The sequence below is a fragment of the Lepisma saccharinum genome, chromosome 3, assembly GCF_977018435.1.
Source record: "Lepisma saccharinum chromosome 3, izLepSacc3.1, whole genome shotgun sequence".
NCBI classification, from domain to species: domain Eukaryota; kingdom Metazoa; phylum Arthropoda; class Insecta; order Zygentoma; family Lepismatidae; genus Lepisma; species Lepisma saccharinum.
In genome coordinates, this window is record NC_139231.1 from 139,366,374 (window position 1) to 139,378,898 (window position 12,525).

Here is a 12,525-nt window from a genome sequence, read left to right on the forward strand (position 1 = left end):
TTATTATTACTGTCGCAGATCTTTGACTGTGATAAATTAGCCATTTTAATTTTTTTTCTACAGCATTTTCCATAATATTTCAAAAGCTCAAGGGGGGGGGTTTAAACCCGGTAACCCCCCCTTGCGTACGCCACTGGTTGACAGTACAGCGCCTAGAATAACGTAGTGTGGAAAACGGCATGGTTCTGCCGTCTCTCGCTGGTTCCACTCGAAAATGAAATCCGCTAGAGGCGCTGGTGTTGACACCGGGGTACAGCGCTCGACTGCTTATAATGGAAGTAAATGGGGTTTTTGCTGCAACGTCTGATTCTTTTCCTTGTAACATTTCTTTCCATCAGAAAATTGTTATGATATTTGGTACAGTAGTCGCGAAAATATTAAAGAAGAATATTATGAACCGTCGATCATGACCTGTCCTTGAGTTTTTTATTAACAATACGGAAGAAAACATAGGTATGGATTGTAACACGTAACATGACAATTGCTGCGAGAATTAGTATTGTGTATGCATTATCCTGAAAGGTTCATTAATATTGTCATTGTCACAAATATTATTTTTATGGAAATTCACACAGACAATACTCGTTTATTTTAATTAATTAATTAATTTATTTTATTATTAATTAATTTGCGGTTTATTTTCATCAAGTACAAGGTAGACATTTTACAGCCAAGTCACGAGTAAAAATGCACAGTCCTTAACACCAAAGTTCTACTTACCAATCGACACGAATGTAAAGCAATTTGTTGATAGAGATGACAAGGTACCGCCTAATCGGCTATTTCAACTCCATGGAATATGAAATTAAATTCTTTCGAATATCTGCATTTCGGGAAAATGACTTCATAATATGTACGCCACGAAACATTTTTTCTCCTTCACGACACTATTTCAATTTTATTAGTATACAAAAATAAACTTGTGTACACAATCCAACGTTTGACGTCCAGCCTCACATGCGATATGTTGATGCTCGTGTTGCGTTGCACATAAAACGTATTTATGTTACTTTTCTGGGTAAATTAATGTCATTTCGTGACTGCAAATCACTCCACAAATATAACTGTTTCCATCAATTCACTTACCGCCTTTCTAGAGAAACAAATCTACACAATATATTCCAAAAACTAACTAAGCCGCATTACTTTCATAACAAAATTAGCCGCTGTGTCGATCGCACTGCCATCTACTTGTCATCGTCTCGGGGAACCAGTTTCTTGGGTCGTTTTCCACACTACGTTATTCAAGGCGCTGTAGTTGACAGTAAAACAGGATTCAGAAATCTGCACAACATACCCGTATACATTATCTATGACTACTAGTTGATAAATTTTGGTAAATTTCTGTGTTATTCAAATTACTTTTCGATAGCCCTCGTATAAATTCTTTTGTAGTCTAATCTTTTTGAATGTATATTTTATCCTTGTTAAAATTTTAACGCAGTTTATGCCCAGCGAAAAAGAACGCAAAGCAAGTTGAAGCTTGCATTATTTTTCTTTCTTATCAACAATGGGTTCTTTTTCGTTCGGCGCTGCGCGGTTTTGTAAGTTTAGCTTTCATTGTGTTTCTCGATATGCTCTTTTTCAACGGGGTAATTGTTTAGGCTAAAAATAACTTTCCATATGTCTAAATCGTTTGTTCAGGGAATAGGATTGCGAGTATAAATACCAGCCGTTTCGCTGGCAAAATAATCAGTATGTCAGTATATTCCAGAATCTTTAGGTGATTAAATCGCTCGTCGAGGTCCAGGGCTGGGAGAATACGGGCGTTGTGTGGGGAGTGGCTGGTCAGCTCTCCCTTCCACAATGTCCGAGGTTTTCCGTAAGCCACCTTTCAGGATTTGTGCTGGTCAGCATGATCCTTAAAGGAGATTTTGGCAGGCTTATAAATAATTAATTCATATATAAATATTTAATCTTAATAATTTAAATTTTGAAATTATTCATAAATTTTAAATTCTGTCGAAGTTGGCACTGGTCAGTGTGACTCCGATGTAAATTGAAATTAAATAAATTAGGCTCATCAAAGATATACATCCTTCTCGTCGAGCTAATTTTTTTATGCTAAATCATTCTGAATTCTCCTGGTCAGGAGGTTCAATTAAATAAATTTGATTCTTTTTTTTAGTTTAATCCGGGAGCATACCTCTGGTCAGAGGGTGTCTTTTAAATCTGATAGCTTATATAGTTTTCATGTCCGTTTTAAAGTCTGAGTATCCGGAAAGTTGAGGAAGGTTTATGGTTTCTCTTATTTAGGTTTATATTAGATGTATTTTTGAAACAGCTATAATAGGTGACCGGTCGAGTATGTTTTTTCTAGAAATTCATTTAATGTAAAAGTCTATTGTTTTGCTTATGCAATGTGATTGTGAGTAGCCCAAAAGGGTAGACATAGAGTCCCCTATTATGTTAAGGAATTCCACATGGACATTTGTAATTTGTGGCCGAGATATGGCTTTGATATTGGGTAGAGAAAGGCTCCCCTTATATCTTGTTATGAATGTTTTTGGAAGTTGACCCTGAAGATGGTAGTTTACCTCATGAGTTCTAGAGAACATAATGCAGATATGAAAATATGACAGAAGCACGAATAGTAATTTACGGAAAGATGTTATGCTAATTTTTCTTTGGTTTTGGTTAATAGTAATTTTGTCGACCTTTAGTTAATAATTTGTCACCCGTTATTTGAAACCAAGATACAGATGTGTTAGTTCTATGATGGGATGTGGACATGTTATATAAGAGAGTGCTCTCTGGGTTTTATGTTTACTCTATAGCAAGTTTCAGTATATGTTACGGAAGTTGTTATTGATCTAAATTTTATCTTGGCATTGTTGTAGTTTTCCTTTTGATCAGAAGTTTGTATATTTTTCTTTTAACTTAACTATGTTTGAATTTGTGAATAAGTTGATTAAGGTTTAGACGGAGAACCTTCTCTCATGTTAATTTTGGAAAGTTTATTGGAAATTTGAGATATAAATAAATTTGTAATCGTTAATGGGTATTTCCTTAAAGTAAATTTGGTTTATAAGTACAAATTAACTGGCCTCCTTTTGGTTTGATGAGGTGTCCCGCCGTCACTGGTCAGTGAGGCGGAGGCTTTATCAACCCATAAGTTGTCAGTTTAGATTATGCTAATTTCGCTCGCGACTCGCATGCGTATCCTAACTGGTCAGTGGGATTGGGGTGCGATCACGATGGAAGTTTAAGCGTAAGGAAGGTTACCTACTTTAGAGTTAAGGTTCTTGGTTAAGTAAACAAATTATTTTTTTTATTATTATTATTCAAAAGCAGACCCTTACCCGAACTTTGGGATGCGGGCTCTCATGCCCCGCAGGAACTGAGAATTAGTCGTGGCATATATTATAACAGAAAGAGAAATGATAGGCAGCGACGCCCGGTCTTGGTCTTTCGAGGGGACCGAGTCGGTGTGTCGTGTGCCTTGGCAACGGGCTGAAGGCCTATATCGTTGCAAGAGGTCCCTCGTAATTCTGGGTCAAAGGTTCTCAATCTACTTATAGATCTTGACCAACATTCTACAAGCAATCGATAATCCTTCTTCCCACTAGGTTCTGTCGATATCCAGTTAAGTATCCAACTTCCTTTTCTCTTTTCAGCCTCTGACCAGAGAACCGAAAATTAATAAAACGTATTATTAATATTATTAATAACATTCGGATTTCGATCGGAATTATGTACATTCCTCGACATACAGAGTACAAAGTAAATACACCGGAGAATGAATACTTACGTGCCTCTGAAATTGGTGTTAGAATCAGTCGACAAGATGCAGACGATATAGTTGACATTGACAGTAAAACAGGGTTCAGAAATCTGCACAACATGCCCGTATACATTATCTATGACTACTAGTTCTTGAGGAACAATTTGTTGTATAGGATGAAGATTTTCGAAATTTTCATTATTTGCACATATAATAATAATAATAAAAAAATCACAACACCAAAATAGGACCACCACAGCAACTACCAAGCCAACTGCAAACCGCTACAAACTACAGCCAATTTCTCAAAATTGCCGCTGTGAGGTGCTGCAGTAGCGAACTTAGCGGAACAGAAGAATATCATGTTCCGCGCGTTCTTTCGTTGATTGAATTAACTTCTCTTATTTTTTTACTATTATCAGTGGCGCAACCACAGGGGGGGCAGTGCCCCTCAAACCTTGGTCGGAAATGAGTTCTAGGGGGAGCAAATATTGACGGCCAAATGTACCTGCAGGGGTACCGCCCAGAACTTCAAATTTTATGCAAATAAAAATACTTTTCGTAAAATTTTCTTGCTCGCTTCGCTCACAATACCTGTTTTCTTAGTCTTATCAACTTCAGAACCGTAGCTAGGGGACGGCGGGAGACGGCCTGAGCGCCGAACAATCTAAATGAAAAAAAGTTGTAAAATTGAATGATTGATTTGTTTTTTTTAAGTCTACTTTATGCACAAAAGGGCTAATTGAGACTGGACCTATAGCTTAAAGTGGGTTCCGAACCACTATGTGCCTCCACCGGGTATCGAACCCGGGACCCCTTGATCATAAGGCGACGATGTTACCACTACACCATCGGGGAGGCACAAAAGTTGTAAATGATATAATGCCATGGAGTTCCGTGAAATTATTTGCGCCCTATTAAAAATATTGATTTCAGCCTGCGTTCGCTGTAATGCATTGTAAATAACCAGACAGAGAAATAACACTTGTCTCAATTGATTTTATTTTAAATGCATGAACAATTGTTTTGAGGGAACGGAGCGTGCACATTTGAGAGACAATTTATGGAATTTTTGCTGTTGGTTTATTGTGAGATGGATGAATTGGTTGTGTAATGTATTTAAATAATATATGCTGTATATAATATTTATTAAAGAAACTTTGAATACGTACACAATTTAGTGTCCACGGCTTGGGCATGGATGTTTGCGAGTATCCATTCAACATTTTCATCTTGCCATCACTCATCCCCATCTTCGAAAATTAGCCAAAAATGGCACAAGAAGCGAAGTAAAATAATGTAAATCAATAACCATGGCGGGGTGAGGTGAGAGGACACAGTATGAATGGAAATGTACACGGAAGTGAAAAGAAGTGTCTGCGGTATTCAGGGCCACCCTTAGGCGGTTGCGGGGCAGTGGCGTAGCAGCCGATCTCCCAATCTTGGGGCCCCGCATTCTTCTTTCTATGCTCCTGAAATATTGTATAATCACCGAAATCTAACAGATTCTTTGAGGCGACAAATGAATAGAAAGGCCCCCTTTTGTTGTCAGATTTACTGCAACGGACACATCAAATAACTTCACGACTGAGTGTTTATTGTTATTATTGTTTTTAAATGTGAGGGATGATCGAGTGGGTTTCTAGCGACATATCATAAGACGATGTCTGAGATAATAATCCAGAGCGTACTGGCTCAGCCAGAGGAGCCTGTCCTAAATGCCGAATGAACTCACATGCTCGCAGATGGCTATCGATAGAAGGAAGCTCATCTCATACCTTTATGCATCGTTTAGCGTAAACTTAGAGCTAACTCAGTAGCCATGTACTAATACCTGGTCCGTATCACGTATCCAATGACGTTGTCTATCATAAGTTTCTCTTTCTTCTTCTTACTTTTCATTGGTTGAAATATTTGAACACGATTTGTATGTAGCACTTTGTTTAGTCAGCAAAATTCAAATTCGTTGCTAAATTGGAAGCACCGGCGTCCTATAAACTCGTAATAAAACGCACACAAACAGTTATTTTTATCTGGCAGGAGCTCTTTGAAGCGCGGGGACTCGGGCGAATGCCCCAGTTGCCCCTCCCTTTGACTCATAAAACACCAAGTGACGTTAATCAAAGGCAACAAAGAGATAATAATCCAGATCTATGCAACCAATGAACAAACGAGGGAGCGTTTTCCAAAGGAAAGTACATTTGGGGAGACTCTCTTGGTGGAATCTGAACCATGGATCATGTGAAATATGTCGATCCCGGCTCTTACCCAGGGGGGGCAAGAGGGCCACCCCCCCCCCCTCGAGCCATGAAATATTTTGATGCAAACTTACAAAAATAACATGGATAATTTTTTAAGATTTTGTAAGAATTTAGGTTTTCTACTTGTATAAATGAATGTGTTGTCTCTGGAGAGAGACAGACTGCAGAAGTCTGCAGTCTACTATATTTAGTAATTTTAGTTTTATAACCATTTCTGCGAAGCTATTAAATGCTCCAATTTGGTCGGGACAGTTCACCATATTTACTCCCTGTTTTGACTTTTTTTCGAACTGCAATCTTGATGAGAAAATGTCCTCTTTTTGTGGTTAAATCACATTCAGACATGTTGTTCATTATAAAGATAATTCCATAGCGTTGATGGTCACATTCAGGGTACGAATTCCCGTGGCGGAAGGGGGATGTCCAACCTTCCCACCAACGATCTTGTTTTATTAAACATTTCCCTCCCCCCCCATTAAAATTTTCCGAGGATAAGAATTTGTGTTATAACAACAAAGATAAGCAATTAATTTGGACTTCAAACATACTTGACTAAGAATAACATCATAAACACATACAAAGAAGGAATAACAAAGAATGATGTGTGCCTGTGTGTAAATATTACATACATCTTTGTTCTCTCTCTCTCTCTCTCTCTCTCTTGGGCTGGTAACAGCACGAGTTAAAAATGTACTTCAACAGTCATGGATAAGATTTCAAAATTATATCAAATTGGACTAGTAAGAAATGGAGCCGTAGCTGCGAAGGTGGTTGTCATTGTCATCCTACGTCCTTAGAACATAGAAATTAGACCGACCTGTCATTTATCCTCCATTTCTCACCCCCCTTTCGTAGGGAATAAAACATAACACTTACATGTTAAATTAATAGGAAACTAATGTCTTCTTAAAGTTTCTCATTTTTTTGACCCTCCACCTAATTATCTTTAATTTGCAATCGATTCTGCAGATTTGAACAATAACACACACACTGCTTCAATGAAGATGGTATGGGATGCACAACCGACTGTCCATTCATTAGCCACATATCTTGAATGCTAAGTTTTCTTTTCATCGGATTCAACGGAAAAGTTTTTATTATTATTTGCTTTATTTTACTTCGCTTTTTGTGCCAATTTTGGCTAATTTGCGAAGATGGAGATGAGTGATGACATGATGGAATTGATGAATGGACACTCACAAACATCCACGCTCAGGCCGAGAGTCGAACCCGGGACCCCTAGCGTCGTAACCCGATGTGCTAAGCACTCCCGCACGGGAGCCGGCTCAACGGAAAAGAGTAAGTACATAAAATTTCTACAATGTAAGTATGCCAGCTACATCTAGGTTGGGGCGGTACAAGAGGTGCGAAAATCATTCTCGTCCTGGACGCTGAACCATTAATAGATTTCAGCCGTTAGGGCGTCTGACTACCATGCGAGAGACCTGGGTTCGATCACCGGCGGGGGAGAACCGGGACTTTTTCCACCTGTTCAAGCGGCTTCGGCGCCCACCCAGCGTCGTATAAAGTGGGTACCTGGAGGAAACTCTGGGGGGTAAAGGCGGCCAACGGCGTGGTGCTGATCACATCACCCCCACCTTCGGCCGAGATCAAGAAAGTGTGGGGCCCTAACTCCAAAACCCCCTATACGCCTTCATGGCGTGGTGCAAACCACAGGGGAGCACTTTACTTTACACCATTATAAAAACATAACACAATAAAAGATTGAAAATTTATCATTTTTAATGAAAAGCAATAATTAAATATTATCTAACACTTATTAAAAACATTTCAGCTATCTTCTAATTTCTTGACATTTTGAACCAGTCGTTAAGGAATTAATTTCCTAGTTTATTTATTGATTATTGATTGATTAATTTGGTGTTTTAAGTCCACTTTATGCACTGTAAGGCTAATCGACACTGGACCTGCAGTTTAAAGTGGAATCCGAACCACTATGTGCCTCCACCGGGTATCGAACCCGGGACACATTAATTACAATTTTCCTAGTTTATAAATGTAGCAAATTAATTTGTTTATATATGTTTATGAATATATAAATATTAATTCATTAATTAATTAATGATATAAATTATTTATTTAATAATTGGCATATATTTCACCACGGTTTCGGGCTTGCCCCTTCAAAAAAATCCTGCGTCGATCTCAAGATGTAGGACGCAAATGTATGTTCTCATTAGACAACATCTTTATAACTTTATGGGTTGAGCCCTGTAACTGGTTAAACATTCATTCTTTTGAGATGCAACTGATTTATAGTAATCAGAATCAGGTCTAAATTTTTAAGAAATGAAATTTGTCCTAAAAAACTTTACTGAATATGTCAGACACAAAGACAATATTGGAAGTAGCCACCAACGTGACTCCCTTTACTCAAATTGGGGATAAGTTTGAAACAGATTTAAAATGTCAAGATACAGAGTTCAGTGCATTGAGCATTCGCACGAAGCACATCGCTTGAATCAATCATGCTCTGCAACTGAAAGAAGTTTGGTGATGAAGAGGCGTTATACGTATTATCAGTAAGATGGAACACTTTCCCACGATGCGAGGGCTTAGCTTGATGAAAATCTGCTGATGAGATGAATTGGGTGAAGAGTTCTACTGAAAACGGCAAAGTCCAAGCAGTTTGCTTCACGAGACATCAAATGCCTTCCCCTTTTCTCCACTTATTCAATTTCAACACATTTCTTTGCTTTACCACTTTCTCTTCTTAGCTCGTTCTTTAATTTCCTGTAATACTTCTTCCTTCTTCTGAAGGAAAATCTACATTCTTCCTTCTTCTATTTCCTGCTTTCGTTCATCCTCTCCAGTATATTTCACTTGTATGTACTTTGGAACTTCAATATGAGCAGTGAGAGGGTTTAACAAGGTGCAACTGACAAACCTCATCATTATAAACCCAAACTTTTTGTTTTTTATATAATAGTTGTAACTTCTTTTTGTAATTGCAGATTGCAGGGATTGATGTGTCCGAGTATCCTAACCTCAGCGCCTGGTTTGAAAGATGTAAGTCGTCGATGGCTGGATACCAGGAAATCAACCAGAAGGGGCTCGACATCATAGCTTCTATGTTCAATTAGTGCGTTACCAGTGGCGGCGATTAGGGGGGCAATTGCCCCCCCCCCCGAAAATTTTCGCCACTTTTACCCCCGCACTATGCTAAACCTTATATACAAAGGGAAATATACTGTCTTTGCCCCCCCGATTTTGGAACCAATCGCCGCCACTGTGTATTAGTAATAGATTTAAAACGAATCTGGACATCTAGTTCCATGCAAAGAAGATACAAGAACAGCCATGGATTACGTGATAGGTCAGCAAGATGATCTGTTTCAAATGTGTGTCTTGTAATGTGTTATATGTAGCTAGTAATGAAAGCATTAGCATGAAGAAATCGACTTTTCTGTCATCTTCGAGGACAATTCAAAATATACATCTACGTTTCAATAATGTCACCTTTGCGTATTCTTCTGCTCCTGACCTTTTCATACATTGAAAGGAAACTCGACAGCCACAGTTTTGACAATACCTTGGAAATGAAAGGCAACCGACGATTGCATTTCTAGCATGCAACTGCTTTTATTATTACGAGGGGCGTTCAAGTCAATCAGGGACTTATTTTTTTTCCAGGTTTAAATAGACGCCTAGGCTGTAGGTTTTGTATACAATAGGAACTGGCAACTGTGTGCTGTTACTGGTAGGAGGCGCTTATTTCCCGCGCTTCTGCATAGACCGTTATTCAAGATGGCGGACAACAGTGTGGACGTCTACATGGAACAGCGTGTTGTGATGAAGTTTTTTAGTGAACGAGGACAGAAAACCTGCTGAAATTTACAGAAGACTTCAGGCTCAGTACGGTGATGAGACACTCTGTCGCAGTAAGACATTTGAATGGTGTAAGCGCTTCAAAGATGGCCGTATCTTTATTACTGACGATCCCGGTCGTGGTGGATCACAGCCCACGCCAGTCATTCCTGGGAACATTCAGCGCGTGGAGCAGCTGATCCTGGACAATCGTCGCATAACCTATCGTGAAATTGCAAGTATCAATACTATACTATCAACATTGAGTATTACTCCAGTGTTCTGCGTGATGTGCATAAGAGTTTATGGATGAAACGTCCGGGTTTCATCACAAAGGGTGTTCTCTTTTTGCAAGACAATGCACGACAGCATACCGCTCAACGCACATTCCAAACATTCCAGGAAATCGGCTGGGAGATATTACCACACCCCCCTATAGTCCTGACTTAGCGCCAAGTGATTTTCACCTGTTTGGACCCCTGAAGGAATTCCTTAGAGCAAAAAATTTAACACTGATGATGAAGTGAAGAATGCTGTCCTACAATGGTTCCGCCGTAATGATAAATCTTTCTATGCCGAAGCATTCCAGTCGTTAGTTAAACGCTTGGATAAGTGTATAACTGTAGCAGGAGGTTATGTGGAAAAATAAATCCAGTTACCACACTTTGAAATTTGTTCTTCTATTTTTTTTTAAAAAAAGTCCCCGATTGACTTGAACGACCCTCGTATATTGATGTATAAGCGAATTACCCGAGATGACGATCATTCGCATCACTCATTACTGGGGAACGGATTTTTAGGTGTTGGAAAGAGGGATTTAGGACTTTATAAACTCCATTTTAGGACTTTTAGGTGCTTATAATAAATTAATAATAATTTTATGAAATAACTGGTTTTAGATGCAATGAATACTATTCTTTGATTATAAACAATATACAGTTTTTCCAATGTAAAAATATTATCATAATTTGAGCCACTGCACTACCATATGCTTTTCAATGTTCTCCGTGGTGAAGTTCTTCCAATCGTCCAAGAGTGGGCGCTTGTATAGAACAACAGACAACTTTCAATGCGATCGTTACAAGCCAGATGTGTCCATGGAGAACCTTCTCTCTACGCCGCAGGAAGTTATGGGTGTAAACTTCATAAATGCAACTGCTGCTGACTTCCAAGGCAGGTCTGGTTCTCCCCGAGGCCTAGTAGTAACGTCGTCGCTTTGTAACGAAGAGGTCGTAGGTTCGATATCCGTTGGAAGCACATAGTGGTTCGGATCCCACTTTAAACTGTAGTTCAAGTTCCGATTAGTGTATCTGTGCATAATGTAAAAAAAAAAAAAAAAGGTAAAGTGCTTCCCTGTGCATAGCACCACGACATGAAGGCGTATAGGGGGTGTGGGGGTAACGCCCCACACTTTCTTGATCTGGTCGTGAGTGGGGGTGATGTGATCAGCATCACGCCCCTGACCGCCTTTACCCCCCCAGGGTTTCCCCCAGGTACCCATGTTATTCGACGCTGGGTGGGCGCCGGGGCCGCTTCCAACGTTATAAAAGTTCCCGGATTTGAACCGGCCGGGGATCGAACATGGTAGTCAGACGCGTTACCGACTGAACCACCGCGTGCATAATGTGTGCTAAATAAAACTCAAACTGCAAGCAAGTTCGCAGTGATCTTGCCTCCTTGATAAACAGCCTCTATACTAGGGCAGTTGTAGTTTTCGGCGCAAATCCTCCCCTTTCATCTAACTGTTGTGTCAATGGGGGAAATAGGCGACGTGATTGATCACTTGCAGGGTTGATTTTCCTACTCGTCACAGTAGGCACTTGAAACAGCCAATCACACGGAGGTATTCTTGGAATCTTCCCGCGCTCTTACACTGTTGGAGGCGGGGAATAATGCCGGCCGGCCCTATTTTAAGAACTGAATGATTTCGTAGCAAGGATTACGTCCCAAAATATACTACACCTACGGTCCCTTTAATTGCCTAGGAAGTACAGCGTTTAACAACGGAGAACGCTTCATCTAGTAGTTCGCTCCACATTTTTCCAATTTCCTGAAGAAAGCCACGCCCGTAGCCAGAATTGATCTCATGGGGGGGGGGGGGGGCTCACAGGTTATCGAGGGAGGCTCTGTAAATGACGTCCATTTTCAAAAGTTTAACAGTGTTAAATGAAGGTAAATTATGTGTGTGGAGGGAGGGGAGCATTAAGTTACATAAAGTTTAGAAATATCACACAAATACTACATTTTTCTACATCATTTCAAATATCACTTGAAGTGTTAATTGGATGCTCAGGAAATCATCCCTTACTACACATTCCATACTACGTTTGATGATACAGATATTTATATTACACAAGAAAAGATGGACAATATTCAATCATGGGGCCTACCATACATTCCACTCCCCGTCCGAAACATTAAAACTCCCCTTCGTTCCCAAAACTTGAGAGCTGTTAACCTTTGACGCATATGCGGAGGGAATTTGCATAATGACATCAAAGTCGCAGATTTCTGTATAAATGGGAGGTCGCAACAGGGGCAACGAAGGTACAGATAAAGAAGCTCCCCTGTGAAGAAACTTTCTGAAGTCTAGAGAAGATAAATCTCCTAAATACTTGCCGCTACTTAAGACTTCTTACAAATAAGATGAACGAATGTAATAGCTGTTGTTCGTGCTCCCTCAATTTATCCTTCATCAAAGTTGTGAGGAAA

General features: G+C 39.6%; 1 protein-coding gene across 1 annotated transcript in view; it reads left to right on the forward strand.

The window, feature by feature from the left end:
• LOC145985461 (glutathione S-transferase 1-like) overlaps positions 1–9,591 on the forward strand; it is a 36,938-nt gene extending 27,347 nt beyond the window's left edge. The window contains exon 6 of the mRNA XM_083119531.1: positions 8,961–9,591. Within this exon, the coding sequence (XP_082975657.1) occupies positions 8,961–9,089 (129 nt within the window). The 3' untranslated portion in view covers positions 9,090–9,591. The remainder of the gene's footprint in view (positions 1–8,960) is intronic.
• Positions 9,592–12,525: the final 2,934 nt, after the last annotated feature.